The 15,077-nt window shown below is 38.9% G+C and overlaps 1 protein-coding gene across 5 annotated transcripts in view; it reads left to right on the top strand.

Moving 5' to 3' along the window:
* Positions 1 to 15,077, top strand: part of LOC126284460 (trichoplein keratin filament-binding protein) — a 713,651-nt gene that overhangs the window by 629,083 nt on the left and 69,491 nt on the right. For all 5 annotated transcript variants that reach the window (XM_049983385.1, XM_049983387.1, XM_049983386.1 and 2 more), the window contains 2 exons: positions 937 to 1,163; positions 4,721 to 4,849. In XM_049983385.1, the coding sequence (XP_049839342.1) occupies positions 937 to 1,163; positions 4,721 to 4,849 (356 nt within the window). The remainder of the gene's footprint in view (positions 1 to 936; positions 1,164 to 4,720; positions 4,850 to 15,077) is intronic.

The following is a 15,077-nucleotide window of genomic DNA, read 5'->3' as shown; positions in this document are numbered from 1 at the left end:
ACTATAGTTTCAACAATGGCTGTTGTACTGGCTTGTCTAATGAAGGGTAATACATTACGGAAATCTCTACCAAACAGAATAATTTAGCCTCCATAAGCGAGATTATTATTCGTGAGATTCCTTAATGTCAATAGACAGTGCATAGCACATGTTTGGGAACCAATGAAATCTCATCCCAGAAGATGTGGTCAGAGTCACGGAGAAGTTTTACATCCTTTGTGTGAGTGTGAATCGATGAGAGTGCTGTGTTCAAGATGAGTAGCTTGAAAGTCATGTGTGACGTGTGTCCCCCAGGTAAGAGATGGGCAGCAAAAACCTTGTTTTCACCTTGTCAAATGGGAAACAAAGTTTTGTAGACAAATGTTTTACTAGCTTGTCTTGTCCATCAGTGAAGTAACTGTTAGAAATTTTATTTCTTATTGAATGTAAGACTTCTTCATGTGTTGCCTTTTGTCCTACATTTACCTTTTGGTAAGCTGTCTTGCCGTTTGTATGTTCTTGTATGCTTCTGTTGTGTGTTGTGTGACATTCACACCAGGGGTCACCAGGTTGAATGGTTGGCAAGATTTGCCATGATATGTAAAAACATTCTTCTATTCTAGCAGAGCGAGGTTGTAGGCATCAGGTGGCACATACTGTCTCTGAAAATCTTCTGAAAGTGCGTCCTGAAATGTTGTCCACATGTTAGGTGTATTGGCGGGGGAAAAAAAGAATGAGAACAGAATATACAGATGATGGTGAAGAACCATGATGTTTTCAAAATAATGTTTTTGACAGAAACAATAGCTTTTAAACAATCTGTGTATTTTTCATCATTAGTGGTGAAAGAAATATTGAAAATGATGGATCAGTCATTAATTTTGGTTATGTAAAAAAAAAATAATGTTGAGAAATAACATAGATGATTCTCAGTACATAACTGTAATATATTTGTAGTGGGAACGGCAGAAGCAGCAGCAGTTGGTGCAACGGGCGTGGGTGGATCAAGTCAAGGAGCAGCAAGAGTTAAGAGCAAAGAGAGAGCAGGAGGAAATGGAAGCATTGCGTGAGCGAGAGGCTAAGCTTTTGGAAGAACAACGTAAGCAGGAGGAACTGAAAGAGCTGAAGAGAAAAAAGGCCGAGTTGCTACAGCAGCAGCTGATGGAGCAGGTGGCTGTAATAAAGTAAGAAACATTATTTAATGTAAGCGGACAAATAAAATAACTACTTACCAGGTGGCTGCAGGAGAACACACACCTAAAAGAAGGTTATCTCATGCAAGTTTTAGGAGCCAGTGGCTCCTCCTTCCGGCAAGGACTGGAGAGATTTAGGAAAAGGGGGAGACTTCTTAAAAGTCACCCAAAACTGCAGGTCAGGGAGATTTATCAGACGGGATGAGAGGAAAAGAGGCTTTCCTTCTCATCCCGTTCAGTAAGCCGCCCCTGACCCGCAGTTGTGTGACTTTTCTGAAACCTACACTTTTCCTTCACCCCTTTCCCTCCTCTTCAACGCTTCTGCTGGAAAGAGGAGCAATTGACTCTGAAAGCTTGCATGAGTATAACCGTCTTTTATGTGTGTGTTCTCCTGCCTCACTTAGTGAGTAGTTTTTCTTTTTTTAAATCTGTCCAATTACATTATATTGTCATAAATTAGTTATTTTCATTGTTATAAGAAACATTATGTGTGGCATATGTTGCTGATCGTTATTGAAGCGTTAGTAAATACTGCCTACAGAGTATCTGCTGTTGTGACAAATATGTTACTAGTAGGCATTCTTTCTGTAAGGAATGCCCCCTTTGCCTGTGCTAGTCTACTTTTGATGTCTTCCTTGCTTTATCAATGACTTATTTTTTGCTTTGAAGGTAACATAATTCCTTAATTGTTCTATTTCGTGGTCTCAAATTTTGATGGTAAACTTTTCACTAAACAATATTTTTTTCAGTTTCTGTATCAGTAGACTGTCATTCCATTCAGTTCATAAGAGGATAGTGGTGTCATCAGCAAATCCTATCATTGATGTCCTTTTTGCATGAATTTTAATCCTACTCTTGAACCATTATTTTATTTCCAGCATTGCTCCTTTGATGTACAGATTCAGCAGTAGAAGAGAAAGACTATCCTTATCTTACATTCTGTTTAATATGAGCAATTTGTTCTCGATCTTCCCTCCTTACTGTTGCTTGTTGGTTCAAATATGTATGGTATATTACCTGTCATTTCCTATATCTTCACCAATTTTTCTGCGAATTCCAAACGTCTTGCATCAATTTACATTGTCAAACATTTTTTCTTGGTTGATAGATCCTGCAAATGTGTCCTGAGTTTTCTTAATTCTTGTTTCCATTGTCAAGCACTACATCAGAACTGCATGTGGTGCCTTCACCTACACTAAAGCCATTCTGATCATCATCTAACAGATTCTCAGGTATTTTCTCCATTCTTTTTGTCAGCAGTTCAGTTACATGAACTGTTGAGCTGCCCTTGCTATCTTCAGGATGGTGTGGATGATATTTTTCTGGAAGTCCAATTGGATGTCTCTAGACTCATCGGATATAATAGTTCTTTCACTGTTTTGTAAGGATGTTATTCGAAATTAACTTACACATGTCATTCAGAAGTCAATATAAAAACACTTGCTGCCAACACATTTTATTTCACGATCTCCTCCATTACTGTTCACAGTATATGTAAAAGTGACAGTGGTACCTTCCAGAAAATTTGTTAATTACTTTCATGAAAAACCATCTACATCTACATACATACTCTGTAAGCCATGGCAGTGTGTACCTTGTACCGTTGCTAATCATTCCACTGGTAGGTGGAGTGAGGGAAAAATGACTTTGTCCATAGCTCCTTAGAAGTCCATCATATGAAATTAATACTAAGGGCCAAATAGGATGCTCCAAGACTAATGTAGATGAATGATAATTAAAGCAGAGATCTGGATTTCTTTATAATATCTGTTAAAGACTTAAGCAGCTTTGCAAAGCAATAATTACATCTATTTCTGTTTGCAAACCACTGTGAATGGCATGGCAGAGAGCACTCCACAACACAACACATATTATGCTTTCTTCTTAATGAGAAGTCATTTCTGCATACAAGAAAAAAAAAGAATTGCTAAAATTCAGGCCTGTGGAACACCTTAATTTATTTGTTTATTTATTTTCTGTCCATATAACAAAATTTTTCGGACATTCCATTACACATATACAGTAAATTATTTACATTCTTTCATAACAACATATGGATCAGACACATGTCTGTACACATTTTTCAAAAGAGCACTACAAGTAGATTCCTCTATAGTGTAACACAATTTAGCTTATATTTATAATAGTACAGTACACATAATATAGTGTATAATTACATTCTTTTATACCACTGATAGATTGGAGACATTGTCTATATACACTGTATTCCAAGATGGCACTACAACTTAAAGTCCTCTATAAAGTAACAACACGTTTCTATTCATAATTGCTTCAGTCTACCCTTTAGCATATTTAGATTTACTTTCTTGAGTTCACAGAGTAGTGCATTGTAGAAAATTGCTCCCAATCTGTGTGGGCTGTGGTCAATTGCCTTTTTATTGGTCACAATTCTATGAAAATTTTCCCTTCCCTGTGTATCATAGTTGTGGACATCACTGTTTCTCAAATTAAATTCAGGATTTTGTTTCACGAACATGACTGCCTGCAGTATATAGATGGAGTACACTGTAAGAATTTTATGTTTTGTAAAGATGTCTCTACAAGGCTCTCTCTTCTTTACCTTGGCTACCATTCTTACTGTCTTTTTTTTTTGTAATCTAAAAAGTCTATCTACATGAACTGCTGATGCCCCACCCCATATCTCAATACCATACTGAAGGTGCGGATGAATTAACCCAAAATATATTTGCTTAAAGTATCATGGTCCAAGCAGGCTGAGACCCATTTCTGTAGATACACATTTCTACTGATTTTCTTGCAAATATTATCTACATGTTCTTTCCATGATAAGTGGTCATCAACAATGGTGCCCAAAAATTTATGTGAATTTGCATATGCAAGACCCAATGGGGATGTAAATACAGTATCAGTTATGACAGCATTATAACTGTGGATTAACCTCATTATTACCATAGGACATGCCTGTGACAGGTCTCGAGTAGGTGATAGTGGGAGGATGTATGGCACACATCTTGCACGGTGAAAGAAGGGTGAAAATACAGGGAACCTACTTTTGGTTAGGTTTCTGGCCTCAAAACCCCCCCCCCCCCCCCAACACACAAACACAAACACACACACACACACACACACACACACACACACACACACACACACACACACGACCATCACTAGTCTCACTTACTTATCTCCTTCCCTACCCCCACTCAAATGTTACACACACACACACACACACACACACACATTCTATCCTGTAAATGCATCTTCATAGTCCTTAACCAATCCCTCTTGCAAGTTCTTTCAATGCTGAACCTTTCAGCCCCACATCCTGTCCCCACCACATCCCTGCAAACTCCCACAGGCAGCACCAGATTTTCCACTCCACTATCCTTTATTATAAAATTATCATCTACCTGACAATATTAAAGCAATGTAATTCAAAATGAAATTAGAACAACTTGTCCTTTTGATTGATATAATTTTTAAAAAAAATTGCTTACTATAGTGGGATGAGCCACCATAATCGTCAATTGTCAGCTGAATGTCTTATTCAAATATGGCAATTTCAGGGAGAAGGAGAAAGAATCAGAAGCTTTAAAAAGGCAAGAAGCAGAAGCAATAAGGAAGCAGGCAGAACTGGAAGAACTACGGCTGCAGAGAGAACGAACTCAAGACAAACTTCGAAAGCAACAACTGCAGTGAGTTCAGGAATATCTCAATAAGTAAATCGAGAACGAGTGGGAGAGAAAGCGGAGAGGAGGAGAGAATCTCTCTGTCTGTCTCTGTCTGTCTGTTCATTATTCTGTGTGGTGTTGTCATCATTTATGAATTGTTAATAACTTATTTCAGCTGTGATGACACTACGTTTGCTGCTGTCATTTTGCTCAGTTTGCTTTACTTTATTGTAGAATGTGTACAAAACAACATTCACATTTATCATTCATTGCACAAGGGAGAAATAAAAATTACCAGTAATGTGCAGTAAATCATACAGTGCACATTTTCCTTCTTATTTATACATATACTAAGAACGGCGTGAAAGTAACAAACCTGTAGAGTTGCATCAAGTCCTCCCTCTGTTAAAACAACTTTAAGAATTACCATTCATTTAATTAATAAAAATAAAAAGTAAAAATACTGAGGAATGGTACAGTAAGACCCACTGCTCCATCTCCTGCACCAGTCTCTTCTCAGTACATTCCAGTTTCCTGCCCCAATTTCTGTCTTTTATGTCCTCATTATTGGTTATTTATTTCAGTTTGTTCAGTTCATCTATTCTGTCCTTTCATTACCACGTTGTATGTCCTCCTAATCTGGATCCTCCACTTCCCCATGTACTACCACTTTTATTTCTCTCATTGTTCCTGCATGTGGTGCTCTAACCTGCCCCATCCTATCACGTTCCTCCATCTGCCCTCCCCTCAGAGCCCCACATGAGCTCAGGACTGGTACTTTGCTCCACTCAAATTCCACCCCAAGGGAGCTTACAGTTGCTTTGTAAGTACATGATTGGTTAACGGAGGACTCTGATCTCTTGTGGTGCTAGTTCCTCTTTCCATACCATAAGTATAATTCGCCAGCTATCCTCTCCTTGGGCTCACTACTCTTTTGTGGGTACATGCATGGCAAGCATGGTGCCTTGAGCCATTGCAGTGCCTTCCTTTCTTGTATTGCAGTCCTATTGTCTGATTGCACCTTCTCTCTGACTTGGTGTGTAGGACAGCTTCTGTCTTGATAATCTGGCTTTGCTCTTGGATACTGACTAGGGTTACTAATTCAAACATTTTTCCCAAAATTTCTTGACTGAGCTGTGTTCATTCTGTTGAATTGGGTTTGACACCCATCTTTTTCAAAAAAATTATGGTAATATGGGCTGTGCAGAGAAGTTCACTGATTGTGAAACATTTTCCATCAACTGTTCAATTCTGTCTTATGCTCCTCTTGTCTGAGTCAGTCAAGACAGATTAGACACCTGAAATGTAACATACTAGCCAGTCCATTGTAGGGGTCATCAGACACCTATATAGTCGTAGGGCCTTAGCAGTTTTGGGAATGCATTGTTGATGTCAGAGCTGCAAATACCTCACATAACGCAAAGGAGTATGTACCTGTTGAGTTAGGGACGTGGGGACTCATAGTGATGGCTGCCATGCTGGGCATGTATTGCTGTGGTGGGGGTGACACCTGCGGGTAGAGCCCTTGTTTGCAACCATCTTGGATGATTTGCAATGAAGAGCATAAACCTTTCACACAGATGACCAGAAGGCCTCAGAATTCTCACCAGACAGAACAAACTGGCACAGTGAGGAAAGGGACAATCAAAAGGCTTTCCTTTTAGTGACAATGGCATGAGAGGAAAACAAATTCATCAGAAATGGCGAGAAATACTCGCCTCAGTAACCAGTGTGTGACCAAACTAGTGGCGAACCGTTTTGAATACAGAACCACTGTTCTTACGTATTGACAAAAAAAGTGGGGAAGTAGCATTCTTTAGTAGACTGGAAGTGGTTGTACCCTCATTAAAACAGCAGTACCTCCTCAGCCACAGGTGCTGGCCCGCTGCGAGAAGCTCACTGATGCCGCCATCACCTTCACCGCACCCTCTCCACAAGAACATCTGTGTGGTCCAGGGTGTTATTTCTCATTGAGATCTCATGTTACAGACACATGGAGGACTGCATGAAAAATTTGGAAAAATGGAGTGTCTGTTTTGTTCACTGTATGCAACTGGAAGGGGGGGGGGGAGGCAAAGAATCATAGAGAGGGTACTTCAGCCTTCAGTTTTGACTTTCAAAGAGGACTTATTACCTGGAAAGGCCAAATATTGGTACCCTTCTGTAATATAAAGTGTTTCTTACCACCTTCCATGCGGTTTTAATGTTAGTGTTTTGGACACATGTTGTCAACCCTGCATCAGCACCTCTGTATGTGGAAACTGCAGAGGTAACACTCCCCATGTTCTTCGAACTGTCCCATGTTAAAGAAAGAAAAAAAAAAGATGCAGTGAACAAAAGCCTTAACCACCTTCTGTATTCTGAGACAAAGAAAAAAATGTAAACCTCCACATCCAGTTCAAATGACCACAAACTGTACAAATTCAGTAATTAAACTCTATCTATAATAAAGGTGAAGTGAACTGGTTTTCTCTCAATGTTAGGCCTGGGTGGCCCCTGAATTCTTCTGTATGTGAGGGAGACAAGACTCTTTTTTCCCTTTGTTCCTTCAAACCCACTTCAGGGACCTCATTTCCCTACCCTTTGCTGGAAAAGGAGTCAAACCATCCAGCATTGCCCAGCACAGGATAACCTTCACCTGGACTTTATTGGCAGACTGTCGCTGTCTCAGGGTACGACATTTTAGTGATCCGTGGAGATGTGAACTGTGGGCTGCAGGACAACTCAAGGAAAAAACCAAAGGTGGAGGTGTACCTGACAGCATCAGTTGCACTGAAATCCTCTTCCCCTCTACCACTGAAACTGAAATTACCTATGTTGACATCATCCTTAGTCAACATGTGGTGCATGTAGACTGAAACATGACCCATCCTCTCACTGCCTCCCTGTCACCCATGGGTACCTATACAACCACCATCCAGTGGATCTGTTATGTAATTTTTACCACCTTGCAGAACTCAATCACCTACTTATCTTTTATCCTTCAAAATTTATAGCCCTTCAGGTAACTAGGTTCCCTAAAACATACCCCTACACTATATAGCTGTTGTGCCCATTTCAAAAGTGGAGTTGGCCCTGAAAGGGCATCAGCTGGTGTCTGGACACTGGTGCTTGTGGATATTTTTAGTGATAAAGTTTAATCAGTACAGTAGTAGAAGGTGTGACTGTTTACATAAAGGCAACTATGGATTTTACTCTCTGTAATGCCTATCTCTCTCCAGACAGGAATCTGACACATCAGGATATAGTTGACTTGATCTGTTAGCTACCTCCAGCTTTTCACCTCCTATTCTATTTTGGTACTGACAACCGATTGAGGAGTAGTGACAGAGTATCAACTGAGGTACTGCAATGGAACAGCAACGGTAATCACAGACCTTGACCTATGGTTACTAAACAGAGGCACACTATCTCATTTTAATGTGGCACATGGAGTGTATACAGCCATTGATCTTGTGATGTGTAGCCCTGGTCTTGTCACTTCAATCCAATTCAGCACACATGATAACTTCTGTGAGAGTTATTACTTCCGATTGTCATGACTCTCCCACACTATTACCCAACCGAGTGTCCTTGATGATGGGCCCTCAAGAAAGCAGCTTGACATGCTTTCAATGCCGCCCTACCATCCAGTGATACAGGACACAACTACTTCAGTACTAGACAGTAAAAACAAAGAATGATGATTACACTTCCTGTAGCAACATGTGATTTGGAGCCTGAATGAAACTTAATACAAAATGTATAGCTACAGACTCATAAGTCTCAGGAATGTTCTGTGTTCTTTGCTTGAATGAGTGGTGAACTGATGGCTGCGTTGGATTCTTGTGAAAAGGGATTTTTTATGCAACAGCCAGTGTGGATTTAGAGAGGGTTGATCCACAACTGATGACTTAATTTGACTGAAGTCTGCTACATAGACAGCTTTTTCCCATCAACCATCCCTGACTGCTGTCTTCTTTGACTTCAGGAATAGTATACAAATGGGGCTTCTTTCTGATTTTCCTAGGATTTTGTTTCTCTCCAGTTGTTTTTGTCCAAGTTGAGGCATCCTATAGTACACTCCATATATGAGGAAATGAGGTTCCATAGGGTTCTGTGCTCAGTATGACCCTTTCTCTGATAGCAATTAATGGGCTTGCAGTGGCTGTGGGGGTGTATAGTCTCACTGGCCTGTTTGGTTTACTGCCACTGTATGTGACTGACTTTTGTGTTTCCTACAGTTCTTCAGTCATGAACATTGCTGAAACCCAGATGCAAGGTGCCATAAGGATATCACTATCCTGAGCTCTCACCCATGACTTACAGTTTTTCACCACAAAGACACTTGTTTGTAGTTCTGCCAATGTAGAACCGTTCATTCAGATCCAGAACTTCCCTTTTGTTATGATCTACTAATGTCATATCATCTTTGGGACTTTTATGTGATGCTTGGTTGATGTGTCTACTGCGTATGTACCAACTTAAAAAGAAGTACCCATTAAAACTCATTACACTCTACTGCCACAATCGCATCTTATGATGTGTGGACTATTCCATCCACTTGCATCTGTGCAGAGTACTAGTCCTATCCCGACTGGATTACGGGTGTCTTGCTTATAGATCAGTGTAGTCACTTCAACATTACAGCTTCTGGACCTGGTTCAACAGTACGGGATCCAGCTGGCAGCTGGCAGCTGGCACCTTTCAGACTAGACTTCTGGGCAGCCTCCTGATCGAGGCTAGGATTTCTCCTCCATGGATGAGACATCACCAATTACTACTGAAGCATGCAGAATATGCCCACAGCCATGCTGAACACTCAGCTCACCGTATCCTTTTCTGTAACACAGAGATTTGCTCCCCTTAGTCCAGGTTTGGTGTTCCAGCAGTACTTTGTCTGGAGTATCTTTGTTATGACCTTCACCTCCCACCATTGTACCCTCTCATCAAGTTATCTTAGCAAATGCCCTCTGGTGCATACCTTGTCCAGAAATCTGACTGGACCTTTCTACTTTACCAAAGGATATGATGGACAACTCAGTGGTTGAGTCTCTCAGTTCTTGGTGAATTTCTTGATTCAACAGTCATCTGTAATGACAGCTCTAATGTCGACACACATTTTGGGGATCATGAGCAACATTCAATACCATCTGAGTGAATTGTTTTACAGCATAATTAGTGGCCACTTTCCAATCCCTTCCTTATATTTGCATTTGCTGCACATTTAAGCAGCCTGCAGACAATAAGCCATTTCTATCCTAGAAACTCACATGTTTTGACCATTCGCAATCTTCTTTCTTGCCTCGGCAATATTGGGACCTTGACTGTATTCCTGTGTGTCCCAAGAAATGTAGCGATTCTTGAAACAATCTTGTTGACTGGTTAGCAAAGAAAGCTACTGAGATGAAACCCTGAAAATGAGAATACTGGGATCCAGCTTGAAATTGACTATGTCTTCAACTTTTGGTGGCTTGGAATAAAGAATGGCTCATTATGGCCACTACGAACAAGCTCTATACCATTAAGGAGTCCACAAGTACAAGACCTTCTCCTCCTCACCCTTCTCGAAGGAAATGTACTGTCATTTTCTGGCCGTGTATCGTCTGTACCTGACCAACCCGTGGCCATATGTTCAGGTGAGAGTATTCACCCCATTGTTATAACAGGAAAAAGAAAGAAAAGGAAAGTCTGTCATCGGGTTATATCCTGTTAAGAGAGCCCCAACTTCACTGCCTCTCAGTGAACATTGCAACTTGACAACCCTTTATCTCTACTGAGTGACGACATCCAGTCCACATCGCAGTTTTACATTTTATTCAAGAGAGTGGTTTGTGTACACTCATTGAAAGCTTATCTCTATGACCCCATTTCCTTTTTTCCATTCTATGACGTGAACATTCAGCCAGTATTCTACAGTGAAGTGGGGTCTGCTGAACGGTTGTAGGAGTTAACCTCCCACTGCAGAATAGACCTGTGGAGTAAAGTGTGGGAGTGAGAGAGAGATGGAGGGGGGTGGGGGGTGCTAGGGTCGGTCTCTGGCTACCTCATTGCAGTTTCTTGCCTTTTGCTCTTTTTCTTCCTTGTCTCTACTGTTCACCTGGCTCTCTGCCTTAGATGATGCCACAAAGATCAAACTAGCAGGTCATCCTTTTTTTCTCCTGAAAATCTTTAGGCTTCAGTTATAAAGGAAATAAAGTGAGTGATGATCTTGATGTTTACTCTCATTCAACCTGTGCCCCCCCCCCCCCCCCCCCCAATCTGAGTCAAATGACTGTGTGTGTTTTTGTCTCCTATAATTTTTCATGTTGATCCTGTTGTTCATAAGTCATTTATTTATGGTTTATTTAGCCAGGGGTCCCAGACTTTTTGTACTGTGCACCACTTGGCAGTTTTTAGAAATTTTGGTGTACCACTATGGCTTGTTCACTTTTTAATTAACTTTGAGCTGGTGGGTATTTGGGGTGGCTGGGGGGGGTTGTGGAAGGTTGAGCGATGTCTGCCTCTGGAGTGAGGAACAGAATTTGGGGAATAATTTTGACCATTTTGCCCTGTGTTGACAGTACACATGTGGTTTTTGCATCGTGCTGCCAGCTGGTGGAAATGTGACACACAGGTAATAAGGTTTTGTGGAAGGACTATTTTACAGGTTCATTCACATTCACATGCAATACTTACTTGTCACAAATAATATGAAATTAAACTAAACTGGTTCTGATACAAATATTCAGTGTTAAGAAAGGAATGACATTTAAATATATATCGAACATTTTGATCACAAATAATATAAACCAGTTGCGGAAGAGAATAATAAACTGAACATGGACTAAAATAAATCAGAGGCCAAAAAGCACAAATATTTAGAATCATATCAAACTTTTGTGGTAAATCAGACTTCAAAATCAGTGTGTAGTCATTCTGCAAATTTAGATTATGATGAAAGAACACTATGTGTATCAGTTGGAAGCAAGTTGCTGTTTATCTTTAATTACAGTTTCAGAGTCTGCCTAGATTGAGCTCAAATTGACTCGCAAGTCTTCTTCAGCACTAACTCTGTTTCTATATTTATTCTTAATATACAGAAGCTCAGGAAGTCCATTTTTCATCCATGTAAGCAGTAACAAAAAGTGCCAAAAATCAGATTACTTGTTTGAAAAGAGAACGGTGTTGTGTTTTTGTTCCCACCCAAAAAGAAAACATAGTTCCGTTTTTGAAAACATCTTCCATTCAAATGTCATTACTCATGTCAACGAAAGTTTATTTCATTTTCATGATTACTTCTTCTGGTACCTTTCCTTAAAATTGATTCCTTACCTAGTCATATTTTGTTTAATCTTTGGGAAAGTACTTTCCAAAACTTTTCTGAATGACCTCTAGTTGTGTAACAGTGTCTTGAAATAAATCTTTCATTGTCTTCCGAAAATGATTTAAGAGTAGGGAATGTGAAAAAGTTATTATTCAGTATTTGTGAACTAAAGACAATATTTTGCTATCTGCTTAGAGAGCTGTTGTGCCTTGTCCTTGTAGCCCCATATTTAAAATGTGAAGCATGTCAAGGATATCAGCTAAATAGGGCAATCTTGATAACCACTGATCATAAGCAAAACAGTTCTTTGTGTCATTGTTTTTGCAACTGAGAATCACAGAAGCCACGGACGTCGTTCCAATATCCGGCTTAAAATCTTGCCAAGAGAGAGCCATCTTCCGTCAGTATGAAAAAGCGAACTTTTTAATTTATCTCCCACATCTTCACACAATAGCGTGAACAGCCATGAGTCATTGCTTTAATTAAGTTTATAATCTTTCCAGCATCTGTCAAAACCATATGAAGTGTTTGAGGCATATCCTTGGAAGCCAATGCTTCTCGGTGTATCGTATAGGGTGTGCTTCGACAATTGGGTGCAACTATTTTCACTTTTGTTGCCAGCTCTTTCAGTGACAGTACATTGCCTTGGCTCTGTCTGACAAATAGCAACACATTTTTGCCCAGGAATACCTACTTTTTACCGATGAAAGTTAGTCATATTGAAAATGTTGTGTACTGGAATATTTGATTCAAGTGGTTAGCAAAATAAAAGCTCTTCTCTTAATTCTTCATGATAGCCAAAATGTACAAAACGGAGGATCTAAGCCTTGTTTGTGCCATCTGTAATCTCGGGTACTTGAAGAGTGATATAAGTGCACTCTGGCATTCATAATATAACAATGTTTCTTCAGTATTGGAAGACGTGTTTGGCAGTAAGAGAGGTTTGCCAATTGTGTGAGGTTTTCCTTCCTTTGCAATTCTAAAACTAGCCAGGTATGAGGCTTTTATCAAGTTCATATCAGTGTTAACAAAATTTGGCATTCATACAGATTCATTTTTACAAAATGTAAATTTCCTTTAAAAAATCTATAGGTTTACCAATTAAGTGGATTATCACTGGTTTCTGTGCTAGCCTTTACTGTAAAGGCAAATTGTGAGTAACTTTTTATATAAATGACTTTCCACAGACCATCAAGAATGGACAAACAATATTGTTTACAGATGACTCAAATGTTCTAATCAGTGACAAATCAGCAGATGCACTGAAAGAAAAAGCCAAACAAACACTAAACATTGTACGTGAGTGGGAATCCAATAATAAACTAACACTAAATTTAGAAAAAAAAACAAATACTGTTAACTTCTATGTCTGAAAAAAACCACACTATAACATCTTTAAGTTAAACGATGAAACTATAGAATGTGTAGACTACACAAAATTTTTGGTATGCATGTTGACAGTCAGTTAAAGTAGGAAGAACATATTAAAATACATACTAACAAAATCGCTACGGCATGCTATGTTCTTAGAATTCTGACTGCAGTGTGTGATACTAGACGTGTCAGATCTGTATATTTTTCTTATATCCACTCTGTTATTACCTGTGGAATAATATTTTGGAGAGTCAATGGTAAAAATATTCAAATAGTTTTCAAATTACAGAAAAAAAGTAATTTGTATAATAACCAGGAGTGGCAGTGGGACTCACTGCCTTGAACGTTTCCAAAAGCTGGAAATCCTAACTGTCCCATGTGAATACATTTTTCAAAGTAAAAAAAAAAGGACAAAAGACTGCTATGTTAAAAATTCATTAGTACACAGCTGTGAAACTAGAAACCAATACAATCTGCATCTAGAGAGGAAAAATGAAGTTAAAACTCAGCAGAGCTTGTTGTACAATGCCGTTAAATTATATAATAAATTACCCCAAAATATAGAAGATATTGACACAATTGGACAGTTCAAAACAAAACTAAAAAAAAAATTATTAAATAAAAATTATTATGCAGTAACGGACTACCTGAATTAAAACATGTCGCATAATTAAAGTAGTCTGCATTGTAATACATGAGGAAATAATTATAATATGAAATCCAGAACTGTACAGTTCCATAAGAAAATTACATAAGGATATAAAGCTAATGTAAGAAACTTTAAAAATGTGTGTAAATATTAATTTTATGAGTATAAATTGTAGGTATATTGTATTCTATATGATTTTGCTGACGAAATCCACACAATGTAAATTGTTACATGGATTAATAAAGAAATCAGTCAATCAATCCTTGAGATTAGGTGTCGGTTTAACTTTCTTAACTGCATACTTGGAGGTAGGAGAAGCTTCCTTCGTTAAATATCACTTCATGGTTAACTTAAAACACAATGATGTATGCCACACAATCACAGTTACAGTGGTCAAGAATCAGTTCATTGTAACACTCCAGTTCCACACACAAACTTTCTTCTCATCACAGTGTCATTTAACGTAACGTCCAGCAATGTGACACTAACAACAATTAATCGTTCACTGTGTAATGCCTACTGCAGCACGACACATTAGTGCACTGTGTAAGTTGGCAGTAGTTGCAAAACGGCATGAAAACTTTTGTATAACCACTAACAAGGCCCAATCAGAGTATCGCCAATGTCAATACAAGCTGAATCACTCCTGGTCAAGGCAGCAATGATTAATGAAGGAAGTGGTGGTAAGCATACAGTCTGATCTTCATGTGTCCTTCATACACTCTGAAAGAAACATTATGTGGTAAATCCATTTTCTTTAATATTATCTAGATTCTAGTTTTATCAATCAGTTTTCTCATTGTCGTTTTTCTTTAAAAATAAAGTAACATAATAGTATAATTTTACTTACATAAGGAGCAGTCAAATGAAAATGGACATGTGGAAAAGAAGTGAGTAAACTTTATTATTTCAAAAGTAATCACTATAATTCTTAATACATTTGC

Source organism: Schistocerca gregaria, chromosome 8 (genome assembly GCF_023897955.1).
Source record: "Schistocerca gregaria isolate iqSchGreg1 chromosome 8, iqSchGreg1.2, whole genome shotgun sequence".
Lineage (NCBI taxonomy): Eukaryota > Metazoa > Arthropoda > Insecta > Orthoptera > Acrididae > Schistocerca > Schistocerca gregaria.
This window is presented reverse-complemented; position numbering and strand designations above follow the sequence as displayed.